The sequence below is a fragment of the Equus caballus genome, chromosome 6, assembly GCF_041296265.1.
Source record: "Equus caballus isolate H_3958 breed thoroughbred chromosome 6, TB-T2T, whole genome shotgun sequence".
Taxonomy (NCBI): domain Eukaryota; kingdom Metazoa; phylum Chordata; class Mammalia; order Perissodactyla; family Equidae; genus Equus; species Equus caballus.
In genome coordinates, this window is record NC_091689.1 from 43,811,072 (window position 1) to 43,833,485 (window position 22,414).

The 22,414-nt window shown below is 42.9% G+C and overlaps 1 protein-coding gene and 1 pseudogene across 6 annotated transcripts in view; both read left to right on the top strand.

The window, feature by feature from the left end:
- TULP3 (TUB like protein 3) overlaps positions 1 to 20,946 on the top strand; it is a 62,742-nt gene extending 41,796 nt beyond the window's left edge. For 4 of the 6 annotated variants that reach the window (XM_070270865.1, XM_070270864.1, XM_070270866.1 and 1 more), the window contains exons 3-11: positions 5,856 to 6,015; positions 6,717 to 6,893; positions 12,008 to 12,141; positions 12,534 to 12,731; positions 14,941 to 15,053; positions 15,353 to 15,467; positions 17,265 to 17,363; positions 17,760 to 17,931; positions 18,539 to 20,946. In XM_070270865.1, the coding sequence (XP_070126966.1) occupies positions 5,856 to 6,015; positions 6,717 to 6,893; positions 12,008 to 12,141; positions 12,534 to 12,731; positions 14,941 to 15,053; positions 15,353 to 15,467; positions 17,265 to 17,363; positions 17,760 to 17,931; positions 18,539 to 18,672 (1,302 nt within the window). In that variant the 3' untranslated portion in view covers positions 18,673 to 20,946. The remainder of the gene's footprint in view (positions 1 to 5,855; positions 6,016 to 6,716; positions 6,894 to 12,007; positions 12,142 to 12,533; positions 12,732 to 14,940; positions 15,054 to 15,352; positions 15,468 to 17,264; positions 17,364 to 17,759; positions 17,932 to 18,538) is intronic. The other 2 variants (XR_011439939.1, XR_011439940.1) reach the window with 2 other exon arrangements.
- LOC138924519 (small ribosomal subunit protein uS5 pseudogene) lies at positions 13,301 to 14,964 on the top strand (annotated as a pseudogene).
- Positions 20,947 to 22,414: the final 1,468 nt, after the last annotated feature.

A 22,414-nucleotide genomic window follows, 5' to 3' on the forward strand; every position in this document is an offset into this window, starting at 1 on the left:
CATCCATGCCTATCTTCCTCTACTTTATATGTGGGACGCCTGCCACAGCATGGCTTGCCAAGCGGTGCCATGTCCACACCCGGGATCCGAACCGCCTAACCCCAGGCCGCTGAAGCGGAAGGTGCTACCGGGCCAGCTCCTATAGGAATTTTTTTAAATTCGAAAAAAATCTCTTTGGACTTGAGTATAAATGTTGGTGTTAAATGGTGTATGAATAGTTTTAGAGCCCTGAAATGCTACCCTATGCATAGGAAGGAGGCTGCTCAGCAAGGGCAAGGGGCTTCCCACAAATGCTGGCTGAGCACTCAGATGGCCTGTAGCTAGAAAGGCAGTGCCACATAATGAACAAAACAGTGGGCTGGGAAGCAGAAGGCTTTGGTTCCGGCTCTAGCTCTGCCGTGAGTTAGCTGTGTGATTTTAGGTAAGATCCTCAAACTCTGTGGGCCCCAGTTATTTCATCTGTAAAGTGAGGTTGGATCACATGAAATAATAGAATGTTGGAAAGGATCTTAGAGCGTGGAAGTTAGAGCTGAGAGGGAGATATTGGAGAAAGCTAGGCTGCTGCTGCTCAGTCTGGGCCTCCTAGGCTGGCCGTATCTTGGTGGGGGGTTCACAGTCCTCTGACAGTCACCTCGCTCCTCCCACCCCTGCCTGAGGTGCACAGGACATTAACCTCTCAGGAATTCTGCTATGGGAATGTCCTCATGCTTGAGAGTCACTGGTTGTGAGCTTTGTAGGATGAGAAGTAGTTTGCTAAGAGCAACCAAAGTTAATCAGTCTCTTGAGGATTGGTTCATACTAACCAATATCATAGGAGGTGAATCTAAATCAGAGGGTTAATTTATTAATTTCTAGTAAACTGTATGCCAGAATCAGCTGGTCATCACGTTTCCGTTAGAAAAGTCTGTTTGCAATCAGAAAGTGGCCTGGTGAGTTTGAAATCAGATAAGTGGAGTTTGTAAACTGTTCTTTATGAGAACTATCATCGTGTGATGGAACAGTTAATTCACCTCTACTAAAGGGATAAACCTGCCAACAGAATGGGACGTGTGAGTGTCTGCCCAGGACGCTCCTGCCTTGGACAGTCCTAGAGCCACAAGGTAAATCTGGCTCTTAAGTCCTGCCTTACCTTATTTCCACATAGACCATTTCCATTCTCTCAACTCATTCTTTCATCATCCAGGTTACAGTATTATTGATCAGATTAGTTTCTGTCATGTCTATCCTGTTTTCCTGATAGTACAGTCTTAGAATTGAATGTCTAGAAATCCTAGATTTTCAGGGGCCAGCTCAGTGGCGCAGCAGTTAAGTTTGCGTGCACTGCTTCAGCTGCCTGGGGTTCGCTGGTTCGGATCCTGGATGCTGATGCACATGCCACTTATCAAGCCATGCTGTGGCAGGCGTCCCACATATAAAGTAGAGGAAGATGGGCACGGATGTTAGCTCATGGCCAGTCTTCCTCAGCAAAAAAGAGGAGGATTGGCAGCAGATGTTAGCTCAGGGCTAATCTTCCTCAAAAAACAAAACAAAACAAAACCCAGATTCTCAGGTAATTTACACATGGCTATTTTTGTCGTATATAGATTTTTGAACAGCTTTATTGAGATAGAATTCACATACTATAAATATATACCCAGTTAAAGTGTACAAATGATTTTTAGATCTTGTATAAATGGAATCAGACAATGTATAGTCTTTTGTGTCTGGCTTCTTTGACTTAGTGAAAGGGTCATCCATGTTGTATCGCATATCAGTACTTCATTCTTTTTGCTGTTGAGTAATGTTCCATTTTGTAGATATACCACATTTTGTTTATCCATTCATCAGCTAGTGGGCACTTGGGTTATTTCTACTTTTGGCTATTACAGATAATGCTGCTCTGAACATTTGTGTACAAGTGTTTGTGTAGACGTTTTCATTTCTCTTGGGTGATATACCTATAGGAATACCAAGGTGTACCTACTACACCTTAGGCAGTAGGAGTAGAATTGCTGGGTCATGTGGTAAGTCTTTGTTTAACATTTTAAGGAACTGCCAGACTGTTTTCCAAAGTCACTGAACCATTTTACACTCCCACCAGCAATGTACGAGGCTTCCAGTTTCTCCATCTCCTTGTTGATGCTTATTATTGTCTGTCTTTGATTATAGTCATTTAGTGGGTATGGAGTGGTATCTCATTGTAGTCTTGATTTGCATTTCCCTAATGACTAATGATGTTGAGCATTTTTTTTAGTGTACTTACTGGCTATTTGTATGTCCTCTTTGGAGAAATGTCTATCCAAATCCTTTGCCCATTTTGAAATTGAGTTATTGTCTTTTTGTTGTTGAGTTGTAAGAGTTCTTTATATAGTCTAGATCCAAGTTCCTTATCAGAAATATTATTTATAAATGTTTTCTCCAATTCTTTTGGTTGTCTTTTTACTTTCTTGATGGTATCATTTTCAGCACAAAAGTTTTAATTTGTCTATTTTTTCTTCTGTTGCCTCTCCTTTTTTGTTTTGTTTTGTTTTGCTGAGAGAGATTAGCCCTGAGCTAACATCTGTGCCATCTTCCTCTATTTCACATGTGGGTCACTGCCACAGCATGGCTAACGAGTGGTGTAGAGTGTAGGTCTGCGCCCAAGATCTGAACCCAGGTCACCCAAGTAGAGTGTTCTGAACTTAACCATTAGGCCATGAGACTGGCCTCCCTTGCTTGTACTTTCTTTTTGTTAAAGATTTTATTTTTTTCCTTTTTCTCCCCAAAGCCCCCAGTACATAGTTGCATATTCTTCGTTGTGGGTCCTTCTAGTTGTGGCATGTGGGACGCTGCCTCAGCATGGTTTGATGAGCAGTGCCATGTCCGCGTCCAGGATTCGAACCAAGGAAACACTGGGCCGCCTGCAGCGGAGTGCGCAAACTTAACCACTCAGCCACGGGGCCAGCCCCCCTTGCTTGTACTTTTGATATTATATTTAAGAAACCATTGCCTCCCGTAGGTTATGAAGACTTGCTCCTATGTTTTCTTCTCAGAGTTTACACTTTCTATGGTCTGCAGTCTCCTTTATTTCCTCATTTATTTTGGTGGTGTCCTTCAGTATTTTGCCCCCAGGGAATGGTAGTTGGACCTACCGCCAGATTCTGGAGAAGGTGGATTCTTTGAACTATTGTTTAGTTTCCAAGGGAATTGGGAAATTAAAATTTCTGTGACACTTGTGACGGCAACGTGTTTTAATTGCATTTAGGGCATCAAACACTCCCCTCTGGCTGTCTTCCTGACTCCCCTGACCATGCCCTGACTTTGTAAGGAGTCCTTTGTTATGCAGCCTCCTTAAAGCACTCCTAGCTTTTCAGGGAAGGCAAAACACAAATGAAGCAGGAGTTGACGTCATTATGTTGAAACTCAACTAGCACCTCTCTTCTCCCCCCAACTAAACATAGGAGGGTGATTCGAATGCTAAATCAGGTGACGGTTTTCACCAAGATGGCGGTTTGCCCGCATGTCGATATTTTATGATTTCTTCTTATTTGTAAACTTGGACAGTAGTCAGATATATTCAGTGCTGTCATGTAGTAGCTGTGGTCCTGCAGTTCACAGTCTGACTGTCCAGTTGTGGGTTTTCTCAAGTTGTTGATGTAGGCTAGTCTGACTGGTGTTGAAGCTGCTGAAGGAGGGCTTCACCGGATGCCTTGGGAGGGTCACCGTGGCCGAGTCCAGTGTGTCCTTGACGAGTCTAGGAACTTGTTTGTCAGCGAACCTAGATGTAACCAGGTCCTTCGGCACAAACTCAGACTAGTCAAACTCACAACAGTCAGTTAGGAAACCAGACACCAGTTTATTCATTTACAGCGAGAGCTCTAACTCCTCAGTGTGCATTCATCTCTGTTCATGACTCTGTTCCTGGGAATACGATACCTAAGAAGTCAAATGGAAGATTAGGAGGCTCGTTGGTAGCAAGGAATGAGAGGAAACAGAATTACCGAGCCCTCAGGGCTGCTTCCTCAAGGCCGTGGAGAGGCCTTCTGTGGCTTCCTGTCCTCCAGTAGAGTGCACTCTCCTGGCAAACAGACTACCCTTGTCTGCCAGTTCAGCTTCTCTTTCTTGGACGGGCTGGATAAACTGTCAAATTCTAGCTCTTTGACCTCCCTTTTCTAGACTGCAGGCAGAATAACACTGCGCTATAGAACATTTTTTCTTCACATGTTAGTAAAATGGCCTAGCTCTAGCTTGTGTTTTGTTTCACAGTTATGAGACGCGTACAGCTGTGGCCACGGTGATAAGATGGGGCAGTTTCTCATGTCTTTCTCCTTCATATTTGTCATCTCTTTAGGCAGGTCACTTCTTATCCATCCAAGTCTTATACAAGACTTCGTAGCTGCTAGGAGAGCCTTATCAGCAAGTTCTGTGGGGAGGACCTCGTTGTGACCTCCTCTGTATTTTGTGTTCCTGGTGCATTAAGGTCCATCTATTCATATTAACTTATGAACCTCAAAATAATCTCAAAAACCCCAATCATTCCTTCCCAACCTGCTCTAAGCTCTTTATTCCTTCTTGATGGCATAGTCCATTTTGGCATATTATCTTAGCTCCTCAGTCTTTTTTCTTATATACAAAGTTGGATAAAAAAGAATAGTTCTATTTCTTCCGTGTCTTCAGAATTTATCTACAAGGTTTCAGGCCAGCTCAGGAAAACACACTTCCTTTCCTACTGACAGTCTCACCCCCCTGAGGGAACTCTCCTTCCTAGTGGCACTTTTTAAAAGCAATATCGGTGAAAAAAAGTGAATAGGTGGCTTTTTGCCTAAGAAACTATAAAGTAGGTTATAATGTCTTTGCTTTTAAATCATGACTTAATTTCTTAGCTTGAGGCTTGGCACTTTCCTATTCTGTGGTATCCCAGGGCCATCAGGACTTCTGTGTATCACAAGCTCTTCTTGCCAAAGCCTAGTAGTCTATGTGCTAGTGGTGCCTTCCTGTCCGTGTTGTTGCGTTGTCTCTTGGATCCCTCACACTTTCCCTGGCTTCTCTTGCCGCCATGCTCTTCATCCTGCTCTTTATCCAGAGAGTTGACTGCTTTCTATTTGGGGTATTCCAACTGCCATTTTTTTTCCTTCTTACCCTTGGCCCTAATTTGTTTGATTTCTAAATATGTAAAAATGAGCAAGAAAGCAAAATTTATTGCTCTTTAGCTGATTAAAACATGAAAATAATTTCGGGTTTAGAGAATAAGTTTTATTTTTTCCTCCAATTACAAAAGTTAGAAAATAGAAAAACTAGATAAAGGAAAATAATTATTCATCTTCTATCACCCAAAGAAATCACCATCACTGTGTTCCTTCCTCTTTTCCCCTATGCATATGTGTTTATATATTTTAAACTTGTGGTCATGCTTTGATAATAATATAATTGCTATATGTATATTTTTTTTCTGAGGAAAATTGGCTCTGAGCTAACATCTGTGCCAGTCTTCCTCTACTTTATATGTGGGTCGCCACCACAGCATGGCTTACAAGTGGTGGAGGTCCACACCCAGGATCCAAACCTGCGAACCCAGGCTGCTGAAGCTGAGCGTGCCAAACTTAACCACTACACCCTGGGGCCAGTCCCTGCTATATATATTTTAAGTAGACTTGGATCACGGCCTCAGCTTGGCCAGAAATGAATTCGTATCATTTTAAATAGATCTTTATAAGTGTTTAGTAAATATGTATTAAATGAAATGAATGAATCCTTACCCCTCTCTTTGCCTCAATCTTCCCATTTCTTAAGTGGGAAAAATTAATTTACAAGTAGTTTTGTGATTGAAAAACTAAATGTTCAAAGTAGTGAGGTTTTGTCATAAGTCTCCTGGCTATCATATCACAATTTTTTCCTAGAGAGCACTCCTGGAGAAGAAGCAGAGAAAAAAGCGCCTTGAGCCACTCATGGTACAGCCAAATCCAGAAGCCAGGCTCCGTCGGTCAAAGCCAAGAGGTAGTGAGGAGCAAACTCCTTTAGTGGAACCGCGTACCCCACATAATGATGTCATCCTGCATGGTGTGTATCTAGGCAGCATCTCTTCCTGCTGGGGTACGGTTTTCACAAACCTAGGAGAAGGCAGGAGGATTCTCAGACAGACCAAAGGGCAACATTAGCATCGTTACTGGGTGGCTTCGTACATCATTATAGTCACGTGCTGGGTCTTTGAGTTGGAATAAAAGGAATGACCTAATCAGTGGAAGACACTTTAAAGTTCATATCCATCCCAGAATTGTTGTTGTCAGTGCCAAATGAATTAATCCAAAATGGCCTATTTGAGGAGCTTATAGTCTTGATTGTTACATCATGGCAGAGTTAACCATGAAGCCAGGAGAAGGTAGAGAGCATCCATTCTTCCAATAGAGAGGACTCAGGATCACCTGAGATGGTGAGGGGAAGAAGAGGATTAGGAGCCTGTGAATCAAGCCCCCTGAGCTGTTGGCTTGGACAGGATCTGCCCTTTGGAGGACCTACTTTGTATTCATGGTCTCATTCTTAAGTTTCTCAAGCGCAAATCAAGTACATTCAGAGTAACAGTGAGAGCTGTTAATAAAATGAACACCAGTCCTGAATTACTCTGTTAACAAATGTCCTTGTGGATGTTAAGGAGGGAGGAGAAGTAAAATGGTTTGGTGGTTCTTAATTCTGACACATACACCAAAACCACCCAGCTAAATAGTGGATAATACTTTCCTCTTGTCTCTTCTTTTGGCCCCTAGGCATTGATGGCCCAGCTGCCTTCCTGAAGCCAGATGCTCAAGATTTGGAAACCAGACTTCATGTTCTCTCAGTGGGTTCTGCGGCTTTGGAGGAGGATGCCGAAGGAAGTGTCGACGGGGAGAGCACTTTGGATACTGCTTCCAAACCGGGTCTTCAGGAGATCCTCCAAAAACATGGTGAGGATTGGCAATGATGGCAAAGTCATTTATAAGCTTTTACTTTACTTTCTTCCATTGTTGGTTAACAATCTAGATGATTCAGAATTGATTGTAATGTGGCTTAGGGCTTTACAGAGGTGATATTAGGCTTCTTTGACATCTGAGAATTGGTCATTGTCAACAATAATAGTGTTTATCCGATTGCCTGAGAAAAGGTATTTAAATCAAATGTAAAATGTGAGCAGCATTAGCCACGATATATAGCTATTTCTTTCTTTTTGAGATTTTTAGTTCCCACCCTCTTCCTTTGTCAAAGTTGCCCCTCAACAGGCCTACTCTGCCTCATTGCACAGTTCATACTGATCTAGTGATAAGGGGAAAGATAAACAGCCCGGTGAATGGAAACACAAATTGGGTCAAAACATGCTTCAGCTAATACTTTTTCCACAAAGAGCCTACTTTCTGCCAGTTGGAGTTATCTTTTCCATAAATGTTCCTGTACATTTCAGAGGTCCCTTGTAGTCTTCTTTCCTTCTTAGAAAAATAATTTTATAAGAGAAGAAATTAAGCATCCCCTTTTCAGATTAGAAGACTGAAGCCCAATACTGAATAAATATTTATGTGTGGTGCCTATTTAATAATAGCTAGGCATTGCTAGATCCTGGGATATATGGATCAAGAGATTCTAGCTCAGAATGGTAGAGGGGCTGGCCCTGTGGCCGAGTGGTTAAGTTTGCATGCTCCACTTCGGCGGCCCAGGGTTTCACTGGTTTGAATCTGGGTGCAGACATGGCACTGCTCATCAAGTCATGCTGAGGCAGCGTCCCACATGCCACAACCAGAAGCCACAACTAAAAGATACACAACTATGTACTGGGGGGGCTTTGGGGAGAAAAGGGAAAAATAAAATCAACATTCATACATTCATTCATTTAGGAAATACGTATTGAGTATATACTATATATCAGGCATTGTTCTAGCACTTAGGGTAAAGCAGTATAAACAAGGTGCATGCCCGCTGGGACATTTATTCTGAGTGAGGCTTCATGCGCTTAAATAGCCAAGAGAACACCGAGAGGGATGCCTGAAACAGAGTTGGAGGTTTGGAAAGCTTCCCAGAGAGAGTGACGTCTGAGCTGGATCCTGATGCAGCAAGGGGAGCTGGCCAGTCCAGATGCCTGGAGCTCAGAGTATGGGGCAGTATGGTGGGAAGGGGAATGTAGAGAGAGGAACCTGGAGAGGTAAGTTGGCCCTCATTATTTAGGACATTATAGGCTATATTAGGAATTTGGACTTTCTCTGAAGAATAATAGGAACCTATGAGGAATTTTAAGCTGAGGAATAATATAGCATCAGATTTGGGCTGTAGAAAAACCACTCTGCACCATAAAGAATGAATTGGAGGGGGGCAAGTCTGGAAGCAGGAACATTTAATTAGGAGATGGTTTGGCTGGTGGCCTGACCTAGAGTTATAATGTGGCGTATAACGCACTGGTGTCATCTATGGAAACAACTGGAGACTGACGTTTTGAATGTCTTTTGTATGTCAGGCACTTGACATACGTTATCTCAATTAATTTAATATTTGTAACAGTGCTCTGAGGGGTTTATACATATTAGTCTCTCCACTTTACATAAAAGAAAATTGATTCTCAGAGATGCTAAGTAATTTGTCCTGGATCACACTGCTACTTAGGTGGCACACTTGGCCAGAAGAAATAATGTGAGCAAAGGCATCAGGTGTAAAAACATGATATATTTGTGCACCTGGGACAGACGACTAGTGTGCAGGGTGTGGCAAAGGCAGTGTAGTGAAATGGATTGGAGCATAGCTCTGGAGCAAGCTTGCTTGGTTTTGAATTTCAACTCTTCCACATCTGGCTGGGAAAGGGGTAAACCAGCTTAACTTTTCTCGGCCTCAGTTTCTCTGTAGTATGAATGTGATTATGGTACTTCTCTATTACTTTACTACCACTGTTACTACAACAAAAGAAAGTGAAAGATGTGGAGGAGTCAAGCAAAGAGAACTTTCAGTTAAACCAAAAGCTAAATTACTTACCCCAAGTCATCTAGCTGAATAGTGGCAGACCTAGATTCTGATTCTCAGTCTAGTTCTTTATCCCTGACTGTAAATACCATGTTGTCCCCTTGTGTGACTGCTGTGTTCTTTCTCAGAATTGGCCTTTCAGTGCCAGATGGATTAATGCCTTTTCACGTCTCAACAAGTTGCGTCTTGACCATAAAACCTGTTAAGTGCTCTCTTGATTAAGATCTAAGAAGTGTCAGTTTGGCAGATTCTGTCCCTTACGTGGATCCAATTTCGTTGTCTTACAAGTTTTGGAGAAATCTTTATCTCCGTTTTAAGATATACATTCACATAAACAGTTCTTGGTATAAAAATGGCATTTGAAAACATAGTATTAAGTGAAGGTACCCATATCATAGTGAGATCCCAAGAGTCTTATGCCTTTTTGCTACCAAAAACAAAGGTTAACATTTGAGAAAACAAAGAAAAAATGTCCTTCACAAACCACAGAATTTATTTTATAATAGCTGTATTGAGATATAATTCACATACCATACAGTTCACTCATTTAAAGTGAATAAATCATTGGTTTTTAGTGTATTCACAGAGGTCTGCAACCATCACCACAATCAATTTTAGAACATTTTCATGACCTGCAAAAGAAACCTCCTGCCCGTTACTAATCACTTCCCATTTCCCTCCAGCTCCTCCAGCCCTAGGGCACTGCCAGTCTACTTGCTTTCCGTCTCTGTGGATTTGGCTATTCAGGATATTTCATGTAAATAGAATCATATACTAGCAGGTCTATTATGACTGGCTTCTCTCACCTATCATAATGTTTTCAAGGTGCATCCATGTTGTAGCACGTATGGGTACTTCGTTCCTTTTTATGAAATAACATTCCATTGTATGGATATACCACATTTTGTTTTATCTCTTCACCAGTGATGGACATTTGGGTTGTTTCCACTTCTGGCTATTATGAATAATGTTGCTCTGAACATTCATGCATAAGTCTTTGTGTGGACATATGTTTTCACTTGAGATTAATTTTTTAACTGGCCTGTGTCTTATCCTTGGGTGTCCTTGAGAAAAGCTAATACCAATTTATGTGGGAATGTGTAAAAAGTAGACGATAGTCGTCCCTCCTCTGAGATGGTTGGCTCTGGGCAGGAAATGAACGCCACGCTGCTTGTTGTTAGTCTACTTGTCAATCCATGAGTTGGGGGCTATTTCAACTATTATGTGAGGGGTAACTTCACCTTAGAGAGTAAAGAAAAAAGGGAATTTAGTTTCAGTTTAGCTCTGCCTTTTTCTCTTGGGCGGATGGTTCTCCCTGAGCCTCACACTCACATGTACATTTGAGCACCATACTTGTTTTATAACACACATCACAGTTTATTTTATACCTGTGTTCCTCTCCACATATGTTCCATAGACACAGGAAACAAAACAAAAAATAAGATTACCAGTATCTCCTCCTCAAACTCATATAAATGTGAGGATAAAATGAAAAAATAGTTTTTAATTTTCTCTAAAAGGTGCTTCATAAATCCCAGGTAGTAGTATTTCAGACATTCCCAACTCAAAATAATTAACTGGACTAGAGATGAACAAAATGCAGGAAACCAAAAAAGTAACTGATATAGAAAGCAATGGATCATTGAATTTTGTTTTTATTGTAGTAGAATGTACATTATATAAAATTTACCATTTTAGGGGCTGGCCTGGTGGGGCAGCGGTTAAGTTCGCACATTCTGCTTCAGCAGCCTGGGATTCACCGGTTCGGGTCCCGGGTGTGGACATGGCACCACTTGGCAAGCCATGCTGTGGTAGGCATCCCACGTATAAAGTAGAGGAAGATGGGCATGGATGTTAGCTCAGGGCCAGTCTTCCTCAGCAAAAAGAGGAGGACTGGCAGCAGATGGTAGCTTAGGACTAATCTTCCTCAAAAAAAAAAAATTTACCATTTTGGCCATTTTTAAGTGGGTAGTTCACTGGCACTAAGTACATTCACATTGTTGTACAACCATCACCACTGTCCATCTCCAGAACTTTTTCATCTTCCCAAAATAAAACTCCTTACCCATTGAACAGTAACTCCATTTTCCTCTCCCACCAGCCCCTGGCAACCACCGTTCTCCTTTCTGTCTCTATGAATTTGACTGTTGCAGGTACCTCACATAAGTGGAATCCTACAGTGTGTGTCCTTTTTTGTGTCTGGCTTGTTTCACTTAGCAAGATGTCTTCAAGATTAATCCGGGTTGTGGCAGGTTTCCTTCCTTTTTAAGGCTGAGTAATATTCCATTGGATGTTTATACCACACTTTGTTTATATATTCATCAGTTGATGGATATTTGGATTGTTTTCACCTTTTGGATATTGTGAATAATGATGCTGTGAACATTGGTGTACAAGTATCTGTTTGAGTCTCTATTTTCACTTCTCTTTGGGTATGTATCCAGAAGTGGAATTGTTGGATCATATGGTAATTCTATATTTCATTTTTCTAGGAACCACTCTACTGTTTTCCATAGTGGTTGCACAATTTTACATTGCCACCAGCAGTTCACGATGGTTCCACTCTCTCCACATTCTGGCCAACACTTATTTTTTTTTTTTTTTTTTTACAATAGCCATCCCAGTGCTTGTGAAGTGGTATCTCATTGTGGTTTTGATTTGCATTTCCCTAATGACTAGTGATGTGAGCATCTTTCCATGTATTTATTGGTCATTTATGTATCTTCTTTGGAGAAATGTCTGCTCAAGTCCTTTACCCATTTTTGAATTGGGTTGTTGTTGAGTTGTTCTTTGTATATTCTGGATATTACTCATTTATCATAAATATGATTTGCAAATGTTTTTTTCCCATGGACGTAATGTTTTGAAGAACTAAATTAGGGTGGCAACAGTGGGAAGGGAAAACAAAAGATGGATCTGAGTGAGAATATGAAGAAAGAATTGTCAAAATTTGGATAAAATAGCCATGTTTAAGGTCAGAATAGCTTGTAATGTTTTAACAAGAAAATTAAAATTATCTTCGGTTCAAAGTTTTCTTTTTTAAGCCAGTGTTGGCAGGTGTTGACACTTCTTGCTTTTCCACTAGGTATCTCAGGTAGTTTGAACTTTGATGAGGAGGAGTCTGATGGGGAGGAAGAAGAGGGAAGAAAATTAAGATCTCATTCACCATATTCAGAGGCAGAGAGACCCAGTTCTGCATCCAGCCAGAAGTCGACCACAGTACGTAGTTCTGAAACGTCTTCCTTTGGAGCTAATTTAACTGTTTCCCACACATGTCTTCAGTATTTAAATACCGCTACCACTGCTGAGGAATCAGGGTCCTTTAAAGATTTAAGCTCAAATTTAGACTTAAAAGTTCATGAGTTCTCTAATTTCTTGTGTCTCAAGCCAGCTCTTGTACTTAGCTTCTTTTCCCATTTTCATACTTAGCTCCTTTGTATTCCCAGTATTCATATACTTATTTAACTTCTCAGAGTTTCCCCTTATTTTGTCAGATGACTGAAGACATAGGGGTAAATCAGTAAGTTATTTTGTCCATTCAGTATTTCTCGAAGAGAATGTGAGGTTTTCTGACGCAACCACCTATTGCTCACGTACAGCTATGCTTTCAGGATACAGGAGCTTCTGGTACTGCAGCCCAACAAGTTGATAACCAGCTGGGAGAAGTGGAGAATCTAGAGGACTTTGCTTACAGTCCTGCCCCCCGAGGTATCACAGTCAAGTGTCGGATAACCAGGGACAAAAAAGGAATGGATCGGGGTCTCTTCCCCACTTACTATATGCACTTGGAAAAGGATGAAAACAGGAAGGTATGAGAATTGATTCTTAAGATAAATCTCAAGATAGAGGGAGGAATGTCGTGGGACTAGATTGTTAGCGGGCCTTTTGAGAGGGGAATAGCACTGGTATTAGACCGGTCAGCTGGAAGTGGATGGTATTTATCAGTTCCCAGGAGCTGTGTTCTCGCTGTCTTCAAAGATCTCGTAGTGTAATAGGCAAAATCTACCCCCAACCCAAAGAGAAAGATTTGTATACAGAATGTAAGAAAATGGAAGAGAATATTTGAATGTAATTATTTTCACCTGCAAATATTTTTGGGGGTGTAGGGAGTGTTACCGTGTGCTCTCTGGTTTTTATTTTTATTAAGGTGGAACGTGACATTGTGAAAGAAAGAGAGCAAGGGAATTTGTTTATTTAGGGAGTAGAAGGAATTGGAAATACAGAAGAACATGTAAGTGAAATGACTTGTTTCTTGCCCTAGAAATTCTAATTTACTTTATCCATAAATCTGAGGCAGTTTAGTACTTGCTAATGGAGAGTGTATTTTGTATTAATACCCGGTCTAAGTGGGTGATTTTAAGAGCCTAGCAATGACATGATGATGGTAGATGTAATTATATAACCAGTATTTATTGTTTACAGTGGATCAGGCGTGTCCCTATAACATCCTCATAAGATGGGATTTCTCATCCCTGCTTTATGGATGAGGTCATGGGACTTAGGGAATGATGTACTTGCCTCAGAACACACTAATAAATGCTGAGCCAGATTCCAGCCCATGTCTGTCCGATTCCACAGCCCCCTCCTTAGCTACTGCTGCTGTCCTGCCTCCCTGTTGTCCAGGCTACTAGGGTGTAGGAAGGGCGTGAATGTAACAGTATTCATATTACGGAAGTCACAGGGCTGTAAAACAACAAAATATAAAAAGGAGGATTAGGAAGCAGCTGCAGTAAAGAATGGGAAGGGTGGGTATTCAGGATCCTGTTTCTCGTAAAGGTGGAAAGACTCTCATTCATGGAACTGCATGAACCTTTTTAAAAAAAGTCACTGGAGGTTTTAGGGATCAAGTTGTAAATAGTTATATGGAGAATCAAACTGGTGAACTTAGAAAAGTTGTACAGTAAGGAAACCCTGATGGTGAATTCTGAGAAGCATTATGAGGTTTAGAAAAAGGGATAAAGACTCCCAAACTGGTCTTCTCTGAGAAAACACCAAATGGTAGATGACACTGTTGCTGGGGGGAGGGGCGAGGGCCAGGGCAGAGGCCCTGGGAGCCCTGGAATGGGAGGCCTCCTGCCATCTGCTGAAGCTTTGTCAGAGGCTTCCCAGGAGGGGGTCTAGGGAGCCAGAGCAGGCAAGGCCAAGGCCAAGGAGTGGATGCCCCTCACCAAGTTGGGTCACCTGGTCAAGGACATGAAGAGCAAGTCCCTGGAGGAGATCTGTCTCTTCTGCCTGCCAATCAAGGAATCTGAGATCAGTGACTTTTTTCTGGAGGTGTCCCTCAAGGACGAAGTTTTGAAGATTATGCCCATGCAAAAGCAAGACCCATCCGTGCTGACCAACAGAACAGGATCAGGGCATTTGTCGCCATTGGGGAATACAAGGGACGTGTCAGTATGGGGGTTAAGTGCTCCAAGGCGGTAGCCACTGCCATTTGTGGGGCCGTTCTTCTGGCTAAGCTCTCTCTAGTCCCAGTGCAGTGAGGCTGCTGGGGAAACAAGATCAGCAAGCTCCACACCATCCCTTGCAAGGCGACTGGCTGATGTGGTTCTGTGCAGGCGCACCTCAGCCCCGCCCCCGGGGCACTGGTGTTGTCGCAGCCCTGTGCCCAAGAAGCTACTGCTGCTGACTCGCATTGACACCTGTTACACCTCGGCCAGGGCTGCACTGCTACCTGGGCAGCTTTGCCAAGGCCACTTTTGATGCCATTTCTAAGACCTACGGCTTTCTCACCCCCAACCCCTGGAAAGAGACCGTGTTCACCAAGTCCCTGATCAGGAATTCACTGGCCATTTTGTAAAGACCCACCTAGAGTTTCCGTGCAGAAGACCCAGGCTCCAGCTGTGGCCAGCACACAGTTTTTATACAAGAAAAATTAAGGTGAATTTTAAAAAAGACTCAAAGATTGACTGCTTGTACATGATAGGCACTTGCTAAACATTTGCTAAGTGAATACGTGGAACAAACTGTGGTGGTTCTCTTCACCGCAGTTTTGACTGACATTTTTCCTTTGTCCAGATATTTCTTCTTGCAGGTAGAAAACGGAAAAAGAGCAAAACATCCAACTACCTTATCTCGACTGACCCAACAGATTTGTCTCGTGAAGGGGAAAGTTATATTGGCAAACTCAGGTGAGAGCAGCCTCTGTCACTGTCCTGTGCTTTCTGATACTTTGATTCGTGTAGTTTCGAAACAACCCCTGTCTTTTTTCCAATGAGCATGTATTGATGTTGTAATAAAAAAAACGTTAAAAGAAAATCTAAGTTCCTTCCTTGTTTTAATGAGAGATCTTTGTACGAATGATGATGAACATTGAGACGTTTGGAGAACAGGCACATAGGCTTCCATTCTGGTGCATACCTCTCCTAGACTGTGTTTGTGTAAGAGAAAAAATATAGGTCATTATGGTGACTTTTTCTCTTGACTGTAGATCCAACCTCATGGGGACCAAGTTTACAGTTTATGACCATGGTGTCAGCCCAACCAAGGCCCAAGGTCTGGTAGAAAAGGCCTACACCCGGCAGGAGCTGGCAGCCGTCTGTTACGTAAGTGCCGCCCTCGGAGTGTGCTCTTTGCCTTAATCTCCTGCATGTCCTGCTGGTACTTCAGACTTAACGTAGCCAACACGGAACTGGTAATTTTCCCTCTCAAGGTGGTTTCTGGTTTTATGATCCCCTTTTCCGTTGCTGGTATCGTTTTCTTTGTATATTCAAGTTTTAATTATTTATGAATTGCCAAGTTCAGTGACTTTTTTTTTTTTTTTTTTTTTAAGATTTTATTTTTTCCTTTTTCTCCCCAAAGCCCCCCGGTACATAGTTGTGTATTCTTCGTTGTGGGTTCCTCTAGTTGTGGCATGTGGGACGCTGCCTCAGCGTGGTCTGACGAGCAGTGCCATGTCCGCGCCCAGGATTCGAACCGACGAAACACTGGGCCGCCTGCAGCGGAGCGCGCAAACTTAACCACTCAGCCACGGGGCCAGCCCCAAGTTCAGTGACTTTTTACTGTTTTAACATGTCTTGCCTTCTCTTCTCTTCTCTTTTCCTAATGCCATTGTATTAACTCAGACCTTCATCACCTCAAACCCATTGGGTACAATAAATTAGAAATTGACCTCTGTGCTTTTAGTCTTTTCCTGTCTACTTCTTTCTATACTGCTGCCAGACAAATCTTCCTAAAACAGAGCACCAGGTGATCCTGTTGTTCTCCTGCTTCCAGTCTTTTAATGACTACCCACTGCATACAGAGTAAAGGCCTTCCTTTCAGGCTCTTCTAGTGGCACTCTCCCCTCCCGTCCCCACCAGGCCAGCCACTAGGGCCTTCCTGCCGTCCCTTTGCTCCACCGTAGGATCTTCCCTCACCTGAGAGTCTTCCCTTCCCCGCTCCTTGCCCTTTGCCCGATCGACTGATGTCATCAGAGAAGTCTTTCCTGACCACTTGATGTGATTGACATTCCTTTGTGTGTGTCCCCACGGCACCCTGGGCATCCTCTTGTAACCCACATGTTATACTTATTATTGCCTCTTCATCATGAACCTTCTCCACCAGTTTGTAAACTCTTACTCACTGCTCTATCCACACTAACATGGGGCCTGGCACATAGTAAGCATTCGAAGAGTTGTTGAGTAAAAGAAAGCAAGAAGGAATTAACCCAACTCAGTTGTTGCTTTGATCCCAAAGTCCCAGTGTTTCTTAAGTTGGAATTAATCTCATCATTTGATTCCCATGAGATTTTATCTAAGTGACTGAGAACCATTTGACTTGACACTATATGATATATGGTATTTTTTCTCAGCCTCAGAATCAATTAAATATTTTAATTATGTGTGACTTTCATATATGTGTGTGCATGTGTATGTATATGAAAACACACGCATACAAACATATGTATCCACCTATTTAATGTACTTATTTTATTCATATATAATCTACCTGGGTCAACAAGCATTTAAGTTTTTTACCTCCTGGTACAGGCCCTATTTAATTTAAACTATAATTCTCACTGTATATCATACAGTGCCATGCCTTCATTGGGAAATAAATATTTATTGTTGATGATAAAATTGGACAGTTTGCTCACAGTTGTCTCAAATTTCACTTAAGACTAAAGAGTAAGAGTAAAGTTTCAAGCCAATAGACTCTATTTTAAATTCAAGTGTTCAAATTAGACTTAACAGAGGTACTGTGTTACTTTCCTGTTCTGGACTCTCTGTCTTTGTTGAACTACAGTAAAGTACAAAAGTAGTTCTTAGTGCTCTTGACATGCCCAAGAAAGTCTTGTGTCAAGAATATGGTCTCTTTTTCCTTTCTGTTGCCAAGTTCTGTCTTATTTTCCGATCTTCCAGGAAACAAATGTGCTTGGATTTAAAGGCCCTCGGAAAATGTCTGTGATCATTCCAGGGATGAATATGAATCATGAGCGGATCCCATTTCGGCCACGAAATGTAAGTAAGAGCACATTTAATCAGCCAAGGACTCTAAAAGACAAGAATGCAATACAGAAGAGATCAGTACCAAAATTGATGATTCTTCCAGAACCCCAAACTGGACCATGTCTATACTCTCCTTCAGGAGAGCCGTCGCTCCAGAACCTCAGAGTAAGTGCGCCTGCAGAGCCGTTGCTGAAGTGGTTGACATGAAACCACTTAGTCTGCAAAGAGAAATGCTGGATAATCTATAAGTCAAACAAACCTGGCTTAATTCTTGGTTTTCTTTGTTTCTATTTTACGTTTTCTGAAATGGAGAAAATATTCCCCTACTCTACCTTCTACCTCACAGAGTTGAGAATGAGTGATTTCTTACAGTTTTCAGTACAAAGTAGTGATTTTCCTTTCCAACAGGACCATGAGAGCTTGCTTTCAAAATGGCAAAACAAAACTATGGAGAACTTGATTGAACTGCACAACAAGGCGCCAGTCTGGAACGACGACACTCAGTCCTATGTCCTGAACTTCCACGGCCGGGTCACTCAGGCGTCCGTGAAGAACTTTCAGATAGTCCACGACAATGACCGTAAGCCCATGGGAAGGGCTGGATGTGGGGGGGATAGGAGGAAACATGTTCTTACAAGAAGGGGAAATGAGCATTTCCTATCAGTGATGGGAAGTTAGATTCAGGAGAGAATTATTTAAGAAAGAAATGATTTCTTTGAAAAGACAGAACTACAGTTTGACAGTCCAACTTCAGAACCACTGTGTTGAGGAGGGCGGAGGAGGGAGAGATTTCCTGTGGCAAAGCAGAGAAGTCTCAGGTGAGGATGTTTGGGAAGCAGAAGCAGAAGCAAATGACCTTCACTCCGGAAGGGTTCCTTGGCAACTCCAGTCCCTGGAGCATATGCTGCTCCCAGCAAACCGCTCATGCCTTTTCTCTCCTCCTGCCCTTCCTGCCCGTCAGCAGTTGTCTCCCGTCCTCTGCACTTGAGAGGAGTCATGAAAGAAACTTGGCTCATGCTTAGCAGACACTCTTGTTAGTGCCTCTTTCCATCCTTCTAAAGTGTCCCATTTTAAAGAGACCTGGTGATTAACTGAGTTATTTGGAGGATTTTTTCTGTATCTTCAATAGGATTTTCCCCAGTAAAACCACACCATCGTCTAACATCCTAATTTCTTTCTGTTGCCAGCTGACTATATCGTCATGCAGTTTGGACGTGTGGCAGATGACGTGTTCACACTGGACTACAACTACCCACTGTGTGCGCTGCAGGCCTTTGCCATTGGGCTTTCTAGCTTTGACAGCAAGCTGGCGTGTGAATGAGAGGGAAGCAGGCACTGGGCTTCCTCACTGCAGAGCTCTCAGGAGCAGATAGTGGCCTCCCTTGCTCTTGCCCCAGGACATGAAGAGCAACAGTCCGCCCCTTTTGGAATAATCCCTGTATGTATGTATGTGTATGTGTGTGTATACACGTGTGTATGTATACATATATATATGTGTATACACACACACACACCTACTTCTCTGGGTTTCACAGACCGGATCAGGGATTACAGCTTAACATGGGTGAGAGGTTGTTCAAAGCACAGAGAGGTTCTTGTTCAGAGCACACTGGTGACTCCTGAGGTTATCGTTCAACAGATTCTCTGCCTCTGGAGTCAGATTTCCTGTGCTTGGAAACTTGCAGCTGGAATCAAGTCCTAATGATTAAATACTTGGGTCTCTTTTTGAAGACCTTTTCAGAGAGGGACAGTTCCCTGAATTGCCTTTAGTCTCCAGGTCTGCAGACGACTTCTGTAAACTGCCAGATAGTCTCTTTGACAGCTACTCACTCTGCCATTGTAGTGCAGAAGCAGCCGTAGCCATTTCATAAACGAATGAGTGTGGCTGTATTCCAGTGAAATTTTATTTACAAAAACAGGCAGCAAGCCAGATGCGGCCTGTGGGCTGTGGTTTGCTGACCTCTGTTTCAGGTATAGCTCTATGATTACGGGCTTGGGCATGTTCCAAAGTGGGCCTGTGGTCGTGAGATCGTGTGAGTGGGAAATGGATATCTAGGAAGCAGCAGTCCTACAGACTGGATCTGAAGAGGTACTTGGCTGCACCCACTGTTACACGGCCTTTACCTTGTTTTGGTGATGCTGGTTTCTAGAGTATCATTTACCATCAGAACTGGGAAACCCAGTCAGTGACCATGTTGAGTGCACACAGGTGGTTTAGTTCCACTGTCCTACCCAACTTAACCCATGGGAGAAGGCGTTGTCAGCTACTTTACCCCCCTAAGAGAAGAACTTCTGCTCACTAGGAAACACATCTAGCGTTGTGTTGTCTTTGTCACAGGGAGCGTGGTATTTGCTTCTTAGAGCCAGCTTGTTTCCCCTGGGGCTGGGAGAGTAGTGATGTTACAGTCTCCCTCTTCCCTTTCTTCCTGGGAGCAGGCTGGCTGTCACCAATCTCTGTCAGAGTGGTTATGGCCAAATTTGTGATCAATGATGTGAGAATTTTATATAATTGTCTTAATTTCAGTTTATGCTGAAAACATAAACTCTAGAGAGAACTTAGTCTAGTTAAGACTGAGAGTAATTTGACAGTTGCCTTCACTTTCAACCCAGGAGTGCCTCCCACAGCTATGTTAATTACCGTGGAGCCATTAATATAGAGGGACACTCACACCTGTAGAGAGTGTAAGAGGTAAGAAAACACTATATATCGAAACTTGTCATTGTCATTATCAAGAGAGGTGTCAGCGGAGGCTTTGGTGAGGACCAGCTAGCTGACTCTTAAGCTCTGCACACCTTCCTGGGCAGAGCTTTGGGCCTTTCTTCTTGACATAAATATTACCAGCTCCCTAAAGCCTCGTTCATTAGTACAGATAATGCTCCTGTCACTTTTCCTCACAGATCATAAGATTTTTGCTAAATCTTTCAGATTATCAGCTCCTCCCAACAAATCATGTGACTCCGCTACCAGTTCAGCAGTCTCAGAGTGTATCTGAATCTTGATAATCCAAGAACTGTGAGCTCTACATCCAGCATTATTCACCTCCTAAGCCGTGTGCACTGAGCTGTTTGCCAGCATGGGGCAAGGAATCAGTGGCTCTGTATATTTCCCTTCTGTGGACTTCCTTTGTCCCTGCTTCCTGTCGTTCCTTGCTCCACATCCAATGGCAGTGTGAAGGAAAGAGATCTGGGAGAGGAAAAGTCCCTCTGCTCATCCCCCACTGGCAAGTCCTCCCTGCTTTTGTTTGACATGGTTGGTGTCCATCTCAGGCATGCTTCCCATCAAGTGCCTCGTTCCTGCAAGTGCCCTCAGCCCTTCACACCTCCGGCACCGCCGTCCGATGAACTGGCTGATAGGTCGCCCTTGCTGAAAACGGAAAGCTGCTCGTTTATCTCCAGTTGCAACATGACAGCGGCTGGGGAAGGGGAGCCCCATGGGACGACCGGATCTAATCCTGCTTCCTCCTGCTCGCTCGGCTCAAAGACATGTGTACCAGCTCCATGTACTTTCTGCTCGAGTGTGCAGGCCATTGGTTTTACATAAATCATATTTATACCTTTTGTATGCCACGGAAATAAAAGATAATTTATATAAAAATGTGTCGCCATTCTTCTTTGCAAAGTCTCACCCCTCACAGAGTTCCTACTGTCATGTTCCGTAATAATAATTCCCATCACTTGGCCGCAGTAAACTCAGTAAATATCACCATAAGCTTTCATCCCAGGGTAAAGCAGGAGTCTGCAGACTGAGAAGTCTGTGTTCCGGAGACTGTTAGACTCATCATACATTGGACACCAAGAATTTTCTGAATAGATGACGGAGCCCAGAGCTGAGCACAGAGGGTGCACAGAAAGGTAGAATTTATGTTCTGGACGCCTGCACTGGTCAGCCCCCTGGGTCATCTTTGTTGGTACTGCTTATGATGCAGCAGCACGACAAATTAAATATCTAATAGTGAAATCAACCCTATCACTCGCCTCTCAGTGTCCACGTTTTATAGCTCCTTTATAGAAACAAGTTGAAAAGAAGTACGTGTTCTCAAGTCTTTCCCAGGCTTCCCTGCTCTTAGCAGTGTCATAGTGATAATATTGCATGGAGAGAAGCAGGAAGTGCCTGGAAACCAGGATGAGAGCTGGAGTCAATTCTTACAGCTTGGTTTGCTTTTTCACATGATTCTTTTTGGCTAAGATGCATGGCTGGCCAAACATTATTTGAGACACAGTTTTATACACTTTTCAGTGACCAGGAATATCATGAATGGTTATTGACATGAAAGACGATCAGCAAGTGTTACTTAAAAATCTAAAACAAGCCTGCAAAAGGCTCTTTTTGATCAGAAGTTTAATAGATCATAAAAGGAATGAATTATTTTTTTTAAGATTTTATTTTTTTTCCTTTTTCTCCCCAAAGCCCCCAGTACATAGTTGTATATTCTTTGTTGTGGGTCCTTGTTGTGGCATGTGGGACGCCGCCTCAGCATGGTTTGATGAGCAGTGCCATGTCCACACCCAGGATTCGAACCAACGAAACACTGGGCCGCCTGCAGCGGAGCACGTGAACTTAACTACTCTGCCATGGGGCCAGCCCCCTCTTTTTTTTTTGACTTTATTTTTCCTTTTCCTCCCAAAGCCCCCTGGTACATGGTTGTATATTTTTAGTTGTGGGTCCTTCTAATTGTGGCATGTGGGATGCCACCTCAGCATGGCCTGATGAGCAGTGCCATGTCCACGTCCAGGATTCGAACTGGCGAAACCCTGGGCTGCTGAAGCAGAGCATGTGAACTTAACCACTCGACCATGAGGCCGGCCCCCTAATAATTTTCTTTAGATAGCATTATAGGTACAGAAATAAAGCAACTTTTTGAGACAAAATCCCAGGATTCTGGCCCCTTTTCTGCCAGTGATTTGCCATGGGCCTCTTTCCTCATCTATAGATTGAGAAGGTTTAGAACTCCATGATCTTCTTCAATTCTTGAATTCCGTGATTCCCCTCAGTCATGCTGGCAACCATCTGGAATTCTCCTAAATGTGTTCGACTTGAGCTCTCTGGTTACCTCCAGGACAGC